At 40.2% G+C, this 20,928-nt stretch overlaps 3 protein-coding genes across 5 annotated transcripts in view; 1 reads left to right on the top strand and 2 right to left on the bottom strand.

Moving 5' to 3' along the window:
* The window catches only part of LOC102209612 (tubulin-specific chaperone cofactor E-like protein), a 15,767-nt gene extending 8,629 nt beyond the window's left edge, over positions 1–7,138 (bottom strand). Inside the window, exons 1-8 of one of the 3 annotated variants that reach the window (XM_005725356.2) lie at positions 7,073–7,138; positions 5,960–6,029; positions 4,016–4,161; positions 3,721–3,860; positions 2,134–2,315; positions 521–777; positions 282–408; positions 70–186 (exon numbers count right to left, since the gene is read on the bottom strand). In XM_005725356.2, coding sequence (XP_005725413.1) covers positions 70–186; positions 282–408; positions 521–777; positions 2,134–2,315; positions 3,721–3,860; positions 4,016–4,151 — 959 coding nt within the window. In that variant the 5' untranslated portion in view covers positions 4,152–4,161; positions 5,960–6,029; positions 7,073–7,138. The other 2 variants (XM_005725358.2, XM_005725357.2) reach the window with 2 other exon arrangements.
* A 5,459-nt stretch (positions 7,139–12,597) lies between these two features.
* plekhb1 (pleckstrin homology domain containing B1) lies at positions 12,598–17,070 on the top strand. The gene is made up of 6 exons (XM_005725355.2): positions 12,598–12,803; positions 13,798–13,950; positions 14,340–14,442; positions 14,529–14,568; positions 14,675–14,765; positions 16,744–17,070. The coding sequence occupies exons 1-6, from the start codon at positions 12,767–12,769 to the stop codon at positions 16,875–16,877; spliced, it is 558 nt and encodes a 185-aa protein (XP_005725412.1). The 5' UTR covers positions 12,598–12,766; the 3' UTR covers positions 16,878–17,070.
* Positions 17,071–18,547: 1,477 nt separating this feature from the next.
* The window catches only part of LOC102209031 (lathosterol oxidase), a 3,950-nt gene continuing 1,569 nt past the window's right edge, over positions 18,548–20,928 (bottom strand). The window contains exons 2-5 of the mRNA XM_005725354.1: positions 20,457–20,674; positions 19,812–19,944; positions 19,634–19,734; positions 18,548–19,522 (exon numbers count right to left, since the gene is read on the bottom strand). Coding sequence (XP_005725411.1) covers positions 19,058–19,522; positions 19,634–19,734; positions 19,812–19,944; positions 20,457–20,666 — 909 coding nt within the window. The 5' untranslated portion in view covers positions 20,667–20,674 and the 3' untranslated portion in view covers positions 18,548–19,057. The remainder of the gene's footprint in view (positions 19,523–19,633; positions 19,735–19,811; positions 19,945–20,456; positions 20,675–20,928) is intronic.

The following is a 20,928-nucleotide window of genomic DNA, read 5'->3' as shown; positions in this document are numbered from 1 at the left end:
ATACGAGTATCGTTGCACCCCTAATGATTATGTGTGCAGTGAAAAATGTATGTGTGGATGATGCTCCACCTCTCGGGACGCTCCTGCTCTGGACAGTCCTGGTAGTATCTGATGAAGAACCTCTCAGCATCCTCTCTCTCACCATTAGACACGGCACCCCCGTTCAGCACCATTACGGAGGGCAGCCTGAGGGCAGGTGCAGCAGTCGGGTGTTAAAAGTGCTCAATGAGTATTTCGATGATGAAGTTACTGAACAAACGAGCACACAGCTTCAGACTTACTGTGCTAAAAGGAGGCTACGTCTCTCCTCGGTGCTGTAAGACTGCAGTAAAGGGATTCCCTTTGCTTTGACCTCCACCAGTTTGGGAAAGAAATTCAGCCTTTCAATGTCGATCCATTTACTAAGACCTGAATAACAACAACAACAACAACGATAATAAGAATAAACATGAGTTACAGGGCTATTTGTTCACACCTTGCACTGAATACAGACAGATTAAAAGACTTTTAGGACTCCGACCTGAATTGTTGAGGTTGATGCTACGCAGGTTGGGGAAGAGGTGCTCCAGTGTCTCCTTGGTGTCTCCCACAGAGTCCACGCTGTTATTGGCCAGCACCAGTGTGCTCAGACTCGGGTACAGCAGCCCAAACTTCCTCACTTCTGCCCAATCCTGCAGCTGGTTATCTGTAATCTGCAGCAGGCGTAGTGACGGGCATGTCGTCTGGGATTCTGACACGCTGTTGTAGCCGTTCAGACACAGGAAGAGCTCCTCCAGCCTGGAAGATGAGGTGCAAGGAAACTGGCATTTTTGAGGACATCAAAGATTCTTTGTATAATCTGTGTAATATGCATTAAGGTGCTTTTGATTCTTCAAAAGAATAAGGCAGCTGTTATCGTGTTTCCAATTGTCACCATATGTTCTGAGTTCTCTACCCTGTTTACAACAAATAAAACTGGACTGAATTATATTAAACACTACTGACACCCTCTCGACGAGAAACCTGGGCGCGGGGGAGCCTGATCGTCGGAACATTTGCTGCAGATACACGACAGCCTTTCAGTGGAACGAGCCTGGCAACACTCACATTGGAGGACGTTGAAGACATCTACCTATTCAGAGCCATGATAGCGAGGCTCCTGCTGATTGGAACTGGCACAGCCCTGGCATGTTGACGAAAATTGAAAAGATTTCTTCTTTTGTGGCTAAACCAACCAACCATTACTCCTCATGCGTCAACCCAGCCTCCCTAAACATGGCAAGGTGGGGCATAACTTCCTGGAATTCCTGTTGAGTCTACATCTGTGTGCTCAAGATAAAGGAGGAACGCATCACTAATCTGCTCGCTAATGTTCTGAGCAACTCTGAGTGGTCAGAGTGGCACATAAAAAACTAAGTGATTCATTATGACTCAGTAGCTTGTAGAGCCACATTAGCAACAATTATGTGAGGCAATTGTTTTTAAGAGTCATCTCTCACATCACTGGAGGACTACTGGCACACTCTTCTTTACAACATTGAGGTCTGTGGGCATTCTTCTTTAAAACACATCTCCCAACAGCTTGGTTGAGTTCTGGACTTTGACTGGGTCATTGAAACATGTTCATTGTTTTCTTTTTCAGTCATTCTGTTGTAGTTTTGTCAACTTCAGCAAACCTAAACATTCCTGCCATGTTTGTTTTAGAGTGAAGAAGCCCAGAAACCCTTACTAACAAGTTCAGTTTAAAAAAAAAAATAATTGTGTTGTCACGAACTTTCCAATTTTACACACTAATTGAGGGCTGTAGAGTCTGAGATGTAGCTGTTGGGCTTTTATCAGTTTCTCTGAGTATTGCTCAGTCTGGAGTGAATTTGCTCAGACATCCCCTTAGCAGTAGGCTACCAAAACGTCTGCTTTTTCAGAGGTGCTCACATTTGTTGAGTTAAATGTGTCCCATTAGCAACTGGCTGCTACTTATTCTCACACCTCCCATGGAAGCAGCAGGGGTGTACTTAGTTTTTCACAGGACTGCAGAGAGAACTCTGAAAACATTGTAAATCTCTATATATGCAGACGCTTAGACAAAAATATACAAATTCTCTCATTGCCACACATAAAAGAACATAAAACCTTTTTCCATGCTTTGTCACTTACTCTGGTGTGTGCTGCGTGAGTGTGTGAACAGTGTCCCAGCTGACTTGTGTGTTAATGAGGACCAGTCGTCGGACCCTGGAAAAAACCTCTGCCATGTTCGGCTCCAGCTGCACGCCGCTTAGCGGGTTCATGCTCAGATTGAGGAAGTCCAGGTGTGGGATGCTGGAAACGATGGTGCCGATCTGGCAAAACCAGGACACAGAACAAAGAAAAAGAAGAAACAAGTTACAGAACTTTTCAAAACACTTTTATTTTGAAAACCATTATTTTCAGAGCTTGTTGATTAGCTAGATAACTCTAGCACACATAAATAAGCTGTATAATGAGATACAGCGGTTTAAATTCTAGGTAAGTTCTGAGTCATCCATCTTTAAATATAACCCATAGATAGTCTTGAACAGGCATATTTTTAAAGTGTTTCTGTACCGTGTTCACATTTTCCTTCATTCTGTTTAAAAAGCTGATAATTAATCCACATCAGTAGCGTCTGGTTTAGTTTCACATTGACTTGTTTTCACTCTAGATGAGCTAGCACCTTTGGCTTCTAGATGGCAAATAAAATACTTAATACTAAACCCATGTGAATGACAGAAGAAGAGATTATTATATTAAATGAATATGTGGTGTATGTATTTATTGGTTCATACAAAAAAAATGTATCCAACCCTGCTTATTAATAAATGAGTACTCCAGTTAACCTGAGAGGTACCAGGTGTTCCAGCTGGCACAGCAGAAGGGAACTGTGCCTACAGCCCTCATCACGGTATCACTCGGCTGAATAACAAACAGCACTGTGAGAGGGGGATAACAAGGGCTGTGCAACTTTTTTAAGGGGCCTTTGTGTTGTAGACACGGCTAAATGACAATGCAGCACAACCCAACCTTAAGAACTTAATTATTAACATTACATATGCAAACAAACAAAAAGAAAAGAATGATGATGAATGGAGGCTAGATGGAATCAGTGAATAACCATCTAAAAATCTACATGCTTTCCAGTTAACTTACAAACATAAAGTCCGGGGGCACAATCGGCCCGGCAAAGACTCCAAACTGGCCAACTGGGTGGCTTTGGAAAATGAGAAGGAGGGCATACATTTTTGGACTTTCAACTGTATTAAGTTTTACAGCTTTTCCTCCTGATAAACACCTCCCCCACGGCCATTCATACTATGCCAAAGTAATAAAGTAATAAAGTGTGGTTAAACTTCTTATTACTGACAGAAAGGGAAGTTTTACTCGTTCAGCCCGCTCAAGACCAAAGTGGGTTGTTTGTGGCCCACAATGTAAAAGGAGTTTGACATCCCAGGCTTGCATCCTTACTAACAATAAAGAGAGATTAACTTCTATTTTTTTAATCTGTATGTGTTGTATTCATTTTTTAATACACCAAAATAACCATCAAAACAAAGACCTTAATCTTATAAACCTGTGACTAGCATTTACTAGTGTCCATTTAGGCCCTTTTAACTGCTGACATGGTAGCATACAGACAGCACTCCAACTAAATTGTCTTGAACAAAAGCCAGATGGCTCTGCTTTTATGAAAAACCTTATTAAGTTCAATTAAAACTCCAAGACCCCCACCTCTCCCCAGTCATTCAGCTGATTGTGGGACAGGTCGAGCTCTACCACGTGGGCGCAGGAAGCAGCGATGTCTTGCCTGTCGCCGGCTTTACTGATTCCACTGTCATTCAGAACCAGTGCGCTGGGCAAGAAGAGGCGATCTGCAAACAGGAAACTCGAGTCAGTTCAGAGCCTCATTCACAGCTCAACACTCCAAATAAAAAGGCAGATATGCCGGGCTGAACTTATCACAAGTGATACACTGCTCACGTGGCATCATCACAGCCCTGAAATAGCTCGCTCTGTCATCTCTCACCTTTGACAGGGGATCCTGGAGGCCTGGGCAGAACAACCACTCCTACGCCTTGGCCATAGGGGAAATTCTCAGGGTTATACTTCTCACTGAGGACTTGAACAAAGGTGCGCACCTCATCTTCATCAGAGGACTCCATGGCTCAAGTCCTGAACAGGTATCCATGTAAGAGACCAAAGGGGAAAAAAAAGACGCTTTTAAGATATGCTATGGAAACATGACAATTACATCAGGACTCTACTCTGGACATTTGTCATTCAAAGCCCACATATGCAAAACAAATTGAGTGAGCATTTTCAGAAACATGACAACAGTGGAACCAGGTGAACTAGTACCACCAGCAAAACTATTAGAACTATAGTGGCAGCTTCCCTGAAGCATTTTAGAGTTTCAAGTATTTTGTACACAAAAAAAAAAATCACCTTTCTATCACCTATAACAGGGGTGGGGGAACTACAGGCCTCAAGGGCTGGTGTCCTGCAGGTTTTAGATAACACCCTGGGTCAGCACACCCGAATCCAATGATTAGTTCATTGCCAGGCCTCTGGAGAACTTCAAGACATATTGAGGAGGTAATTTAGCGATTTAAATCAGCTGTGGGAGTTCCCCACCCCTTACCTATAGGTATTAGTGGCCTGTAGCTAACAGGAAAGCCATGTGCAGTGGTGGGCAATTAATTTTCTCCACAAGTTCACATGAGAATCTGAAAATGTTGTGCAAGGTTTCACCAATAAGTTCAGAAAGAGATGAAATTAAATACTGAGTTTACCTAATTGGTGCCGCCTTCCACAGCACTCCCAGTTTCTCATGTGGACCCTTGGGGAAAATTGCCTATGCTTGGTGGACGTGCTTTAAGCCTGCTGTCTTTTAAATGGTCACCAGGGGGCGATAGCAGTGGTTCCACAGTCATTGTTCCACCTCAGTAAGCACTTTACTGACAAGTTCACAGATCAATCACTAATTTCGGCTCATATTGAATAAAAAAAATCAGTTCTACTTTGTAATTGCATGTGATTCGAAAGCTCAAATTAGATTTCTTGAATCTTTGCAGAGCCTGTAGACAAGTGGCTGACACCACGCCGAAATGTAGTTACAACAGAGTTTCATAAGGGTATATAATTATGACGTACCTATGGTGTAGATTTAGCACATAAGGATTACTCGGGGTATGAACATTGATTAATCACTTGTGATTGCTCCAAATCCTGTTATGGCCAACTAGTGCCTGTGCATGGCATTTTCCCCATAGTATTGGGTTGTCCTTCATTCAAAGTGCTAAACAAAGGGACACAAATGTGCTACCACTGACTTCCACTTTAACCACCTCAAACTTTAGTCCTGCTCCTCCTGCTGGCTGACACTTCTTGTCTATGTTTTACCTTTTTCTGTGCACGTGTTAAAAGATAAAAATAAAAAAAAGGTCTAAAAATAACCCACGAACATCACAGAATAACCTACAAGTCACAGACAGCTGAAACGTGAGAGGCACAGCAGCACTGAGGAGAGCAGGTGCACAGCTGTCAGCAAAGCCACCTGTTCCTACTGAAACCCATTTTCTGCTATGATTACAATTTCTGTTGCCATTTTTGCTGTAAAATGATTAATCTGATGAGTAATTGTTTAACTCAATCCAGAGAAAATGTAGCTTTTTCAATGTGTGGATTGGTTTAGAATCCATAGACAAAAAACCCCTCCATGGAAGGCTCAATAACTGGTAATCATACATCACAATAACATACATTCTCGACCCTGCCTGTCCACCTTGCACTCAACAGCCTCACTTTAACCCCGATCAGCCCTATCAGTTTCAGACAAACGGAGTCTGATCATCTTAAACTGAGCCCACCTGAAGTGTGTTTGTCAAAAGACTGAGTGTTTCATCCGGACTCTGTCTGATGTTTCTGTCATAGATCGTTTCTCATTACACAGATCCCACCTGATTCTTACCTCTGATGTAGCAGAGACCAAAGGAAAGATTGTTTTCAACACCACATCAGATCACATGCCTCGGTCCCTGCTGTGAGAAAATGACGAGAAACATAAGCAGGGAAAACTTATTTTTAAGCTTGCAGCCGTAAAATAGCCAGAATATGTGAAAAAAAAATGCAAAGAAAGACAGAGTTGACACCACATCAAAGGTGGTGAAACTTGCATTTATGTGACAAACAAAGGAAAGGTAAGCTGACAGTTGGGTGCTTGAGACGAAAACAACTGTTTATGTGGTATAACTGGGGAGCAGCCAAGCCCTGAAGCCATGCACTGAAATGAAAAAGTTCTAATGGACATATGTCATGACTAACCTGAGGTCATTGTTTTGTACAGTTTAAACACACACTTTTAAACCCCTGTTATAATTTGTTACTTTTTTCTGGAATCTTTTTGTTTCAAATGTTTTTTCAGCACCATTTGCTCAGTTCGGCGTACATAATGGGCAGGAAGTTAGATTTTGTAATGTATAAAAAGTTAAACATTATCAGCTGCTCGCTACTGCTCACAGCGGTGAAGTTCAACCTGCAATGCTACGAAACTGTCAATAAAGATGACGTTTTTCAGGAAATAACAAACAACGAAATGGATTAATGCTACCCGAAATGAACGTCAACCCACAAAGAGTCATAAAAAGGTCAAAAGTCTTACTGTAAACCTTGCACACAGTTGCTGATACGCGAAGCTATTTTAAACAGATATATTTTTAACAGGGTCCGGGGAAACGGTGTTACAGTCAGATAACGAGCGTCGCTTCGTGGGGTGGGGGGCTGACTGCTCAGACGGAGGCCTAGCTGTATGATGTCGCTAGCTTAAGGATAATAAACTGGAAGCTGAGATTGTAACAGTGCAACCTGGTGTGTTTGAACATTTTAGCACAGCACGAGCCAACGACACTACTGCCTACCTCCAAAAAGCGTTCAACACGTTGGCTGTAAATTCAAATCGGTAAAAACATTTCTTTGAGTGTTGGATCAAACTCACTATCTGGGCCTCCAAACTTAGCGACACGGGTCACTGCGCGTGCTCCATTTGGCACCTGATACGGTACATTTTTGAGAGTGCAGAACTCACCTTTGGCAGAACCCCCCTCTGCGGTTGGGTTGTTTTTGTTGTTCTTCGGTTAGTTGACAGCTTAAACCACGCCCACTCTACCGGAAGTTACGTAGTTTAAATATCTGTTTTTTTTCCTCTCGTCTTCATACGAGAATTGCTTCATATTGGGTTATTTTCTTTAAAACGGAACGGAGCTAAGAATACATGCTAAGTATTAACTTATTATTATTTTATTTTATTTATTTTTTAGCGAGTCTTTTTTTACGATTTTTTTTGTAGCTGGTTACTTTAACGGACAATTTTTTTTGTTTACTGATTACGGGCAGTTTTTTAAAAGCTGAGTTCAATTACTCCCACGCCTGGTTATAGCCCGACCTTGTTGAATCAAGGAAGCCAGTTTGACGAAGTTGCAGCCTCTCTGAAAGGGTAACAGATCTATTTCTAAGGCTTTGGGACTCCAGTGAAGCACTGTGAGAACCCCAAAAGTTGATTCTGTTTATCTGGACGTCCATATGAACAGAAACAACTTTTGGGGATTTACTTATCTGGATGACTGAGCATGCATCAAGACACTGTGAGAGCCATTATTCACAAATGGAGAAAAGTTGAAATGCTGACGAACCTGGCCTAATCAAAGTCTGCACTTAAATCCTTTTAAGATGTATTGAGATGATATTTAACAGGCCGTTCAAGCTTGAAAAATCTCCAGTGTAGCTGAATTAAAACACTTCTGCAAAGAAGAGTGGGCGAAAATTCCTCTACGGCGATGATAAAGACTCATTGCCATTTATCACATATGCTTATTTGCAGTTCTTGCTGCCAAGGGTGGCACATTTAGCAGGGTTTTTCCACACAGGGCTAGGTTTGGATATTTTTTCTTTCCTTGAATGAATGAAATGTTGAAATGTTTTTTTATGATCTAAAACATTTAAACGTGACAGAAATGCAAAACCCCACCCCCCAATAATTAATTAGGTATTGGGCAAATACTCAGATCACTGTATGTATAAAATATATTTTATAAAACATTTATATACAGTCTGCGGTGTATACCAATGCTTTAACACTCATGTAGTTAAAAAAAAACAACACGTTTTTAATGATGTGCATAAAGTGATGGGAACTGACACACGTTTATCACATAAAATAAATTATTCACTATGACTGTACATTAACGACATGTGTATGTTAGATTTAAGTTCACTTATAAAGCCAGAATAGTTTTGATTTATGATTACTGTACAACATTGCTTACATTTTTGCCTGCACAGCAATAACTCCTAATAAAGTTCATGCCATTAAATGGCATTTAATCAAACTAGTTTTCAGTTCTCTAACTTTATATAACTGGCAAAAGAATAAAAGGCATGTGTCTTTTAGTGAGTTCATTTTTTTCTTCATTTAGAGTATCACCTGCAACATGAATATGTCAGCGTCACTGGAGTTAACAGGCCTACATAATGTTGCCACCAGATGGCAGCCATGAAGTTTTGTGGGCTCCTGTGGAAGAGAGAAGTTTATGAGTTGTGTGAAGCCAGCAGGGTATCAGTTCACCCTCAGCTCCTTTTCTAATATAGATCCGAAATATATGTGACAATGAGGCTCATGCATGAAAACGTTAACATTAAAAAGCAGTGGTTGAAGATGTGTTTAGGTCGTCAAGACCAATGTAAGAATTTGAAAATGCTCCATGCAGGTGAAAGCCCTGCATTTAGAACATCAGGCCATTACAAGGTAAATCTACTTTTCTGTCAACATCTAAAGTATTCATTCTGCAGGAAAACTGAAAAAAATGTATCACTATGCAGTGTAACGCTATTAGATTTACACAGTGCAGCACAATGCTCCACTGGGTGAGTGGGGCCTTTATGGGCCTGACTTGCCTCTCTGTGCCTCTGTCGGTTAATTTTCTTCAGTTTTCCTCACACAGTTCAAAAACATGCATTTTAAGCTGAGTGCATTTGAGTGTGCCTACAAGATTGAATTTTATCATCATGCCACATGACAGCTTTAAAAAAATTAACAATACAGCAGATGATGGGATATCCTTACTTAAGAAAAAAAAGGCAAATGGATGAATAAGTCATCACAGTGATCGCTATCAGTCATTGATTATCGACAGTAGGCTCTTACTGAGCTCTCATATTTTTCTTTTGCTATTTTACTACTAAAAGCAGCAAACTGTGTATAGACATATTAGCCTTTTTTCTTTCATAAGTGTACCAACCCATTTCAATCATAAGTTTGTTTTTGGCCTGAAAGTAGAGCTTTTAATTGATCAAAAACAAAAAGGTACATCATTTTTAATAAAGTTATGCGCAATTTCACTGTAAGTTTGCCAATAATGTTTAGTCTTGAGCTCTGTGTTATACCAGCTCTGTGAGACCAAAGCAGGCTATCAGCCATCTGGAGGAGTCTTTGGCCCCCAGAAGATCCTCAGCAATAAGAAAATTGAAGATTTTAATCTGATTCATCAGCGCATGTGCAGCAGTTTAGGGCTGAAAGGTCGAAATGTACCTGGTTTTACGTAGTGTATGTATTTTAGTTTGGTAAATATTAAATAAATAAATAAAACACTTGGTACAAAGATTTAGTTTTAATTGATATTTAACTGTGTCTCAGTGGAGACTGTGGCTCCCTCACATTGATCTGGACTGAAATAACACTTCAACTCATATCTGTATTTCTATGAAGCTTTATTTAGTCATTTATGGATTTACCCAGGAGGATGTTGACTTTTCCAACTCTATAAATGTTCTCTCACTGTCAGTCTTCTCCCTTTTTCCATATAATTTTTAATAACTTTAACTATAAAATCAAACACCTGCTAACATAGCCCCTTCACCTTTAGATCACTTCCGAGACCACCGTGCTTCTAAATGGATAAAAAAAAAAAATCTGTGGTGTTATCTCTTTCTGCCAGGAGCTGTTGTGCACGAATCTGTCCAAAGTCCACCCATGGCTCAAATAATGCGACTGTGCCACACCGCCAATGAGTTACAGAGATATCCAAAAGTTTTGTTGACCCACCGAGTAGTGAGTGAGCCGTCTGTCCGCCGCTGCAGCTGTGGGAGTTGCACAACAGCAGACAAAAAGCAGCCAACAAACATAGCGTCCCTCTCTCTCCGTCTCTCTTTTGTTTTCCACATTTGTGCTACATTCAGATCATAACCCTGGGGTTTACATCATATCTCCCAACAGTAAATATTTCATACAGCCATGATTATAATTCGGCTCTATCCGTACACAAGCATCTGCAGCTCCTCCAACCTAACCACAAACACTGTGGAACAGTCAGGAGAGTTTTGGGGGAGAAACAAACTGTGATTTGGACCAATTTGTGAGTAAGTCACGCTGTTGCACTCTTTATTCAGTGATCCTGGAGGAGCAATATGTAGTTCGATGTGTTTATTGTTACTTTACTGATCTATATGTCATGATTTACTTTTAAATAGCTTTCGTGTTTTATAGCTTTGCAGAGGAGGAACATGACGACAAACAGTTAGACGCAGCACATTTGCTAAGAGAAATCATCAGAAGTTTACTCTCATCATGGCCACGGATGTCATGGTAGTTTGGGGCTTTTAAGGATTTCTCTGAGCATACATCTTTAATGACAAAAAAAAAAAGAACTGGGTTCAAGAGTTTGAATTTATTTTGGCTTTTCTCTCATGCACACGGGATCAAAAATAGAGCAGAAAAGGCCATTTTGCCATGTTTTCATCAATAAATGTTCACATTTATCAGGCTCTAAACTCTTGGTGCATGCAAGTGCTCATGAAGTGGAAGAAAGGAAAGAAAAAGCCCATTTGGAGGAACCATTCTTTTTTTAACCACTGTGAAATGTCATAAACTTTACCATTAAATACAAAAATCAACATGACATTTGTAAATTAGCATTCTTCGCATTTATTTTCTTACTTTAGTCTTTATTGCTTTGTAAAATTATTTTTGAATGTGCACACCAAAAGCCATTTATTCCATTATATAGTGGTTTCAGTACTTTTTCATTCATTCATGAGTTGACGTCAGTATTTTATGTGGTTCATCCGCCAATATTTACTCACCTCTCACTCTCTCTCTGGTGTGACAGAAGAACAGTAAGAAGGGAATGTTTACAAGATTGAAGTGAGACCTGCTCTGATGTATAGTTTGGAGACCGTGGCACTGACAAAAAGGTGGCAGAGCTGAAGATGTAATGGTTTTCACTGGTAGCGACCATTAGGGAAGGTTCAGATGAACTGAAGATGTGGAGAAGAGTAATAGTGGGTAAACTGGGCAAAGAAAGATGTCTGACTGAGTTACTGTGTATGTTTTAGACTGAGTATTAAATGCCAACATTTTGGGTATACATTAAAATATTTCTATGGCAAACATGATGGAAGCTGGCTACTGAAAAATGTCAGATTATAACTGATTTCAGGGGTTCAACTCTTAAATAAAACAGCAGGAGTTATATGAAGGGACCGAGAGAAACATCACTTAGAGGGGAAAAAAGCTTTAGATAAGAAGAAATATATTAAAATGAAAAATTTGACAATCAGAGAGCGGATTCTGTTCATCAAACACAACAGCAGCACATATACGTCTTCTGACTGCAGTGAGCCGAGCTTTCAAATAAAGACGCCTGCTGGGAATTATGAGAGGCGGCAGTCAAGATTCTCCACGATCCCCACTGTGATTGAAATGTTTACAAGACAAGTCATGCCCTGGATGTCAAATAGCAACTCCTAAAGAAACAGAACCACTTCTGCAACTTCTCTACCATTTTACCTGTGGGTACGTGCTTTTGTGTCCCTTAAAAACAGAGAGGCATGCTCCAGTAAACCATTAACACTCAGTGTATCGTCATTATTATTATTAATAAAATTGTATATATTAATATTTAGTTCATGCCGAGTTTCAAAACTGTTCATCAACAATAATCACCAAGTGGTTCATGGAAAAACTGTAACAATGGGAGGAAAGCCGCCATTTCAGAGCTTGTATGGGGTGTGACAACATAACATATTGACACACAGTTAAAACAAACAAACAAACAAACAAAACAAACAAAACAAACAAAACAAACAAACAAACAAACAAACAAACAAACAAACAAACAAACAAACAAACAAACAAACAAACAAACAAAAACTAGTTCCGAATTTAGGAACTGGTGTAAACACACCATCAGGAGACTGAGCTGATGTAAACAAGACCAGAACTTTCTGTAGGCTAGAAAAGGAAATGATGTCATCATGCATCACCTGCAGACATTCTGAGAAGACTGACAGAACTGACCTGGGTAATATTAGGCTAATCCTCTGGATGTTATTTTAGGACAGGGATTAAATTGTAAAAGCATGTCATGCATGTGCAGATGAATCTGTGGATTGAGGCCTACAGGAGTTTAGTTTATGTAATAAGAGTGTTCAACAACTTAAACATTGTGTGGCCCACAGTGCAAGTGTGTGATAGAGAAATCAGTTCAGAAAGAGTGATGGGGGGGTTGAGAGAGGGCGTGGTCTCCTAATCCAGAATGATCCTCTGAATCAGTGTCAGTCCTGGTGAGAGCCAGATTAATCTACCAATACCTCAATATCCGCAGGACAGAGGCCATATAAACCCAGGCAAAGGCCTCCAACAGCAGAGTCTCTTAGACATAAGCAAGCCTTTTGCTCCTGGATTATTATCACAGCAAACTAATAACAAGAACAACATCCGAGGATTATGGCGCTCCTGAAATCAAGCTGGTTGTGGAGACAGAGTAAGTTTTTTTTCTTCACAAATTCAGGGAATTCTATAATAAAATTAGTGCTAGTAACTTAAAGGTTCGATTATTCGGTTCAGTTAATGTATAAAAACATGTAGGCTTCATTTTTTGGGTGCTTTAAGAGACAAGACCTACAGGACAAGACTTATAATTAAAATAATATTCACCCATTTCACCTGCATTTGTTAAGTGTAGTGATAAGGGCCGTTGCATTTTCTTTTACTTTTCTGTTTTTAAGGAGTTTGACTAAGTATGAGCATCAACATCTAGACTAGTCATGTGACATGTAGCATGTTACATGCACATTTTACCTCACCTTTTTGGGTAAATGTTAAACTGCGTTGAATAAAGTGATAACACTTAGCACAGTGAAATGTATTTGAAACCTTTTGCATTTTTGCAGATTACAATTTTATCGTGGGACAGGCAGTGTGCTGCATATCTCTGTGAAGGCTATCCTTTGAATTTTAAAGCAGCTCACTAAATACAGCTGCCTGCTTCAAACTGCTAACTGCTCGGTTAGATGCTTTGTGTCTACAGATGACCAATACTGCATTGGTTCATAACAACATCCCAGAGTTTTAAAGCTTTAAATTCTACTATCATTTATTAGCTTTATTCTAATCATAGCTAATACATGTGGGCTGTTTTTCATGTATGTTGTGTTGTGTATTTGTGTTAGTGACCAGATTGCAAACTCGACACTGAGGATTTTCTAGAAAACTTCACGCATTATGAAACTCTACCCTTTGTAACTTGTAATCTCATTATTTGTTCTTGGCCATGCCTTTAAGTGGCTTATCAAGGACACTCAATGGAGATACACCTGCTTGGTGGGAGGGGTAGGGGTGGGACTACATTCAAAAGCAACTACTAAATCACCTGAGATGTGAGGCCTGCAACAGAAGGATGTTAAACTGAAGTTTAAAGTTATCCCAGCACCTTACCATGCACTAATTTTACAATGTGGCATGTGTCTCCTCTCCAGCTTCTGTCCTAAAACGCTGGAAGCTCAACTGGTGTGACCTTTGGATCGATGGGAGTCTTTGCTTTTACAAGTCAGACAACAGGCGAGAGCTGGAGCATCGCGTCAGTCTCAAACTAGCATGCATAGATGTGCAGTCCGGTCAGGAATGTGGAGGTACGGCACGGATCTGTGATACAATTATACCCAGAAGCGAACATGTTCCATCACTATTTAAGTGTGAACGCTGACACACAGAAGTGCTTTAAATGTGCAGTATTTTAAAGACCATATTGGTCAGACTGTATAGAAGTTTAGAAGAAAATATCTCATGATAATAGATTACCATGTCCATGGCAAAAACGTGTATTCTTACAGTAGGCCTGGTCGCAGTTTGCTATAAAATAGGAAAGAAGCTTTAGCTCATTCATTCTCACCTTTGGTTTACCTTTAACCCCTTAGCAGTCCAATTAGTCCCCTAAACCATCCAATGTCCCGTGGGCGGTACGTCCGACTGCTAAGGGGTTAACAAATATGGGTAATTTACTCCTTTAATTTTACTCCAGGTGTGACTCCACCAGAGAGCAATCCCAGGGAGAATCTCGTCGTGGTTCACCTCATGGACGGCTCAACACTCAACCTGTGCGCAAACAGTGAAGACGAATCAATGTAGGTACTCACGCTTCGCCTCATTATTCTCTGCTTTACTTCACAACCGTCCCTCAGTTTCTCAGTCCTGCTTGTTTATTTTTCAGAGCGTGGAAACTGACTCTGCTGCAGACCAGAAGAAACCCGGTGAGTGCTTCATGCTTTCTGTAAAAAGCTTAAACACGATCAGCAAGCTCTCAGATAGTGTTTCCACCACAGAGCTAAAAGTAGTGCTTTGCTTTTTTCACTGTAGGTGTTCACATATGACCCATATGATGACTCCTACCAGGCTGTCCCCCTCAATAGCCGCCATACTGTCTACATAACACCTGGAGCAGGACCAGGTAAGATATCATAGCTTAACACAGAAAACTAGACTTATTATCGACTTAATATAATACATAGTACATATATTATAATATGTAGCCATTTTTTTGTATGGAGTATGTAAAATTATAATAGTTCCCTTTAATATTGTAATTTTAGGACAATAAAATTAACCAAGTGGAGCATTTTAAAGAAGCATTTAGCTCTACACTAAATAAATCTAATGCTGCGGTCTATATACTGGATCAAAAACAACAGCATTCATTTGCATTTATTATCCTAGACCATATCCTATCGAGCAAAAACAGGCTGGCTTATGAGGGCTCTTTTCTGAATCCTGTAAACAACAGGGAATTGAAATATGGCAGCTGTCTTCTTCTTCCAAAGAAGCAGACAATTCAACAGTAATCTAAATAATCCATAACTGCTTTGGTTGCTGCAGTATGTTTTATAAAACATGGCACACCACAAGAACTGAGCACTTATGATGTAGCTGGTATGTAGCCTGTGAGGAAACAGTCAGAAAACCCAGAACCATTCACTGCACTTACCTCTGTATAACCTCTTCATGTGTGATAATGCATATTTTTTGTAAGGTTTCCCACATGTGACATGTGTTACTCTGAGTACTCTTTCTTGCTGCACTGTTTGCCTCCACACATCTGCTCAGTGTGTGAGCTAATTGAATTCTGGAGCTAGATTTAGGGCACTTGATGCTCCTGCTGGGCGGTGCTTTGAATCAGCAATAAATTAAGTAGAACAAAGCAACCTTTTTTTAAACGTGACAGTGAGCAGTGCTTAGACTAATAACAGTAATTGGTATGCTAATAACAATTTTTCTTTATGATGTTGTAAGTGTTTTATATTTGTGTCCACATTTAGCTGGACACAAGTCCACACACCTGCTCTGTAAATGAGCCAAGAGGCAGATTAGTGGGGCTTTAAATACTTCACTTAATTGGGTTTTAATGATTTTCTTTTAAAAGTAAAAGCCTATAGGATTTTACTTTGAAAGTATTATGCCATGTGTTTTATACATTCACTTCACTTATGTTTGCATTGCTAGCATTGGGTTAAAAGGCCCTTTTGGCTTTGGCAATGCTTTAGTTCTTCATAGGCATGGATTCAACTAAGTACTAGAAACATTCCTCAGACATTTTGGTCCACAATGACAAGATAGCATCACATGCTTCAGATTCATCAGCTTCACGTTCACGATGTAAAAATCTCTTGCTCCGCCACATCCTAAAGCTGATCCGCTGGATTGAGATCTGGTGACTGTGGAGAAAGTTTCAGCATGATGAAGTTATGGTCATGTTCAAGAAAAGAGTTTGTGACATGGTGTGTTATCCCATGGTTGTAGAGTTTTGTTGAGCCTGTGTGAATTGTATTGTCATTTTCCTGGGCCTAGCTGGGCCAGTGTGGTCTTCTGCTGCTGCAGCCCATCTACACTCAAAGATGCTCTTCTGCAAACTTGGAATGTAATCAGTGGATATTTGAGTTACTGTTGCCTTCCTAACAGAAGTCTGATCATTCTCTTATAACCTCAGGGAATGTTTAGGTGTTTTCATCCAGAAATGATGCTTATGCTGTTTTGACTTCATGTTTTTTGTTTATGCATCGATCTTGCGTTTAAATTTCCAGTGGAAGTGGTAGATACGCGCATCTGTGGTTAGTTTTTGCACAGAAGCCCATCGATACTGCAATACCGGCACACTGTATGCCAGTTAGTTTAAGTTCATTTTAATAAGCACAACTGGGATTTGACACGAGCTGATACTTAAATTCGGGACCAGGAAAAAGGCCTTTGTCAATAAATGAGTTCAGTTCATCATCGGTGCACAATCCACAGCACCACAATGATCTTCAAGTTGCGGACTGTTCTGACATTGTCCCTTTTTACAATCCTGATCTGCCCTTATTTTTCTAGACATTCAAAGCGACTGTCATGTTAACACAAATGGTATAAGTGTCTTCTTTCTGTCTATATTTTAGGAACCCACCAGGTGGTTGTTCAAAGGGACCCGTTTGATGGCGTGGTGGAGCATCTAGCACTGGGAATGTTAGCAGGAATGGCAGCCGGGGCAGCCATGCGATCCTTCCTTTGGATGCCCTTGTTTTTTTGCTGAGATGACTGACATGACTGACAGGAGAGCAAAGCCTGCCTGTCACCAAGACAAGGGAGTTGGACATCTAACGAGCATGTGTAGAACAGGCTTTCCCATCATACTTGCTCTGATAAAAAAGCTGCTTCTGTTCTTTATTATGAGCATATAAAACCTGCGTTGTCATCTTAAACGTGTAAAACACTGTCAGATGCTGCTCCCCTGTGTCGTCTGTGTTTTAAAAATACTGGCTGCTACAATATTAGAAGAACAAACATTACGGTTTTAAAGCGTACATACGAGAACGTGGTTTTTGGGAGCTTTGTGCACTTTGTTCTCACTTGTCTTTTGTAAGTTTTGCTTTTACTTGCTGGTTAAGTTTAAGCACCAAAAATTACTTGTTTAGATTTATGCACAAAACTCTTGGTATAACACTACACATTGTACTGCAACAGCACCAAGGTTGTAGAGTTTTACATCACCACTTATGAACGTTTGCAAAGCAGGAAGTTGGTTTTATATACGAGTTATTTTACTAGTGGAATTCTAGACAAAGTGTAGTTTGTAAGAAATATTAAGATATTAGCACCTCACTAGAAAACAAGTAGATATATTAAAAATAAATTATAATACACTGAAATTCACTTTTGTTTTCACTGCACAACAGTCCTAGCTATACAACCACTAACTAGCATTTTTCATAGCTCTCGTCAGTATCGCTGCCTCGACTACCTGAAGATGGACGGATGACCCAAAAGCTCAGCAGGTCAAACTTCAAGGGACTGAAGACTGCGTCTTAGGCAGTCAGCTTGCCTTTAGGTCAAAGTGTTTGATGAAACCATGGGTTTAAACTACAACTGCAAGTCCAACAACTATGGAAGTTTGAGGAGTCCACCAATAAGGAAAACATTTGGCACCCATGAGTCAGTTGAGTTATTTAGTTGAAATTTTGAGACATTAATCCCAAGCAAAAAAAGAAGTTGTTTTTGGAAGTGGAAACAAGCTTCCATAAAATACAAGCTCTTAAAATAAAATATAAAGAGACACTATTTTCCCAAAATATATTTCAAATTTATTATTGTATTAATATTTCAAAAAAAAAAAAATATCCACAAAGCATTTCTACTCTGTATCCATCAACACACTGACAATGATGCTAATGTAATCTCAGGAAAGACTGACATGAGCTGTGTGATCTTTCGGTGCATACATTTATTGCAGTTCTATGTTGCATGCTACAGCTATAGTATTAAAATGCAAAACATGTATTAAATGATCGCGTTCAACTATTCTCTTGTCTTTATAACCAGAATCAGTGCACATGAAAAAAAATCCTGCAGAGCTCGAAAAGAAAGAACCAAGAATATGGAGTTGTATGCATCACACCACATCAGTGCTTTGAGGGGGATGGAAGTATATAATCCATGTGAGGGCTTAAGAATAAATGAACCACATGTGGCACCCATATTTATCCCACAAACTTTATTCCCTACCGAGAGGAAACTGCCCAGTATATATCTATAAAACACATTTTCTAAGATTTTTTAAATGTTTCAGAATTTCTTTGACACTTCTGTTGGCAACGTAATTTCTAACGGTTAGTTATAATTGCCATCTTCTCAATATTTTAATTAAATTGCAACAGAAGACACGACTTCTGAAAAATTAAAGTTAATGAGGCTTCTGCTGCTCTTCTCTTATGTTTCTTATGACTCTTAAAAAAAATAATAATAATAATAAAAGCTGGAAGTGCAAAGTAGGCATGGCTGATTAGCCAGTGTTTCAACTTTTGGGTTACTCTGATTTATAACCTGTCAAATAAAAACCTCTGGCTATAGTAGAGCCCTGTGAAATCAGCCTCAGGGCTGGTTTGTGACTGAAGAAGCTCCAGTAGCTCCAGCAGCTCCAGCTTTCTGGTGATCCTCAAGTCTCTTTGCTGTGCGGTTCGCAAAAATCTGTTACACTACAAAACAACACCCCATCTCCGGATGTTAGTCGATAGTTTGTGATTGGTATGTGTGTGCAGTCCAACCAGGGGCAGCCGTTTCACATTCACTCATTGCTCCACAAGAACTCAATTCTTACAAAGGCTCATTTGGCACATACATGAACTCCAATTACTCTCCAATACGCTGGGCTTTAGCAAATTGTCTTTACAAAAAAATAGAGATCACTTTCTGAAATTATTCATAACCCGCGTACTGTTACTCCTCCTTACAGGTAACTCCCCTCTGCGCCCGTCCATTCACTTGCCCGTTAGGCTTCGCTTCGTCATTTCCCAACTTTCCCTCTGCTTGAAGTTTCCTGATCAGATCATGGGGACCTTTCCCCATCAGAGCTGACGGGTGCCTGTAGGAGCCTCCCAGGCGGTCCCACAGAGTGAAATATTGACCGTAGTTGTAGTCGAAGAAGAGGTGGTGGTCAGTGTGGTGAGCTGAGCCGTTGATGACGCTCGTCAGAGCTCCGGGTACACGATAGTCGCCGTCGTGGATGGAGATGGTCCAGATGTTAACGAAAACGTAAAGAACCAAGTAGAGCACCTTGTGGAGGGGGAAGAGGAACGGGTAGATGTGGTAGGGCATTCCTTGCAGGAAGCCGTCCACTGGATGAAAAGCATGACTGGCAAAGGGAGTGGGGATCTTCCAGATGTGGTGTGGTTTGTGAAACAGCTGTTGGGGACAAGAGAGCAGTGAGGTCAATAAAGTTTAACGCACGATAAAGACATTTCCACTATTCAGCAATTGTATATTGCCAGTATGAAAAAACACAAGTGTCCTCACCTTGTAAATAAGCTTATGGTGTAAGAAGCGGTGAATCCAGTAGATGCACATGTCAGTAAAGAACAGGAATGAAATCATACTCAGGAAAAGTCCGGGCCAACCTGAAAGCACAGAGGTCGTGTCACCGACAAAAACTTTAGGAAAATTTGAAACATTTTCTGCTGCTTCTTCAGCTTACCGAGGGGCGAATCGGCGACATGATCGTAGAGTTTGCTGTAGCCTCTGACTTCAGTGAAAAACAAAGCCACAGTGGGAATGCTGATCACGGGCAGAGAGGTCATCGCATATTTGATTTCTCGCCATACTTGATTCTACAAATAACAATAAGTAACATTTTTTTAATATGTAATAAAATAAATAAGAATGAAAAAAAATGAAACCAATGTGGGGAATTCCTGTTATTAACTTTGATGGACAAAATTATCAAAGCGCATTTCAAACAAAGTAGTTTGGGGGCTAAAAAAACAAAAATTAATCTCACCCAGCCTTAAAAGACACACAAAGGCTTTCATGAAGAGACCCTCACCCCAGTTAAATGGCCCAATTAAAGCACTACATGTAGACACTACATGTCCGTTAGGCAGGAAAAGCATTAACAACACTACAGGAGGTGAAACCAGTAACATAAACAACTATAAAATACAGTTAGTTTCGCAATAAAAACACTATTAATTCTTGGTTTTGAAGCCATAGTGTGCACACGACAGTAATTTGCAAGTGTTCCTATAAATCTGTACACCCTTTTGCAGATACAAAGGTCAATTGATTGCAGGCTTTAGCTCTGCCAACACTCAGTCATAAAAACAAGATATGGGCTTTATACCTCCAAGAAGTGTGGGTGTTTCATCAGATTGTGGTCGAAGATGAAGTAGTAGCTGATGGCTCCCAGGCCCAGGTACAGGACTGCAGCTCCGAGGTTCGTCACCACCAGCAGGCTGATAATCTGCCGCAGGGCTCCGTCTTCAGGCCACGACGCTGGGTACACGTACGGCGTGAAGAAGTAGTAGTCAGCGACATTCAGCACAAGATCCATGGCTGAATCTGTAAAAACACAACAAAAGAAAGTCAATATTTATATCAGAGCATTTCCTTTTAGTAGTTTTTAAACAGACAGGTCACTAGGTGCACTGCTTCTTCATAGTGGGTCCTCTAATCTCTTACAGGAGTCAAAATCCTGACACTGCAGATTGATTTGAAAGAGCTGATTTTGATTTATTTGCAGTTTTCATTCTGATACCAGATTTTCAATTAATTGAAACCTTACAGGCCTTTGTCCAGTCTTTATATTAAAAAAA

The sequence above is a fragment of the Pundamilia nyererei genome, unplaced genomic scaffold, assembly GCF_000239375.1.
Source record: "Pundamilia nyererei isolate P.nyererei 1_Seehausen unplaced genomic scaffold, PunNye1.0 scaffold00015, whole genome shotgun sequence".
Lineage (NCBI taxonomy): Eukaryota > Metazoa > Chordata > Actinopteri > Cichliformes > Cichlidae > Pundamilia > Pundamilia nyererei.
Note: the sequence above shows the minus strand (reverse complement) of the source record. Positions and strands in the feature narration are given on the sequence as shown.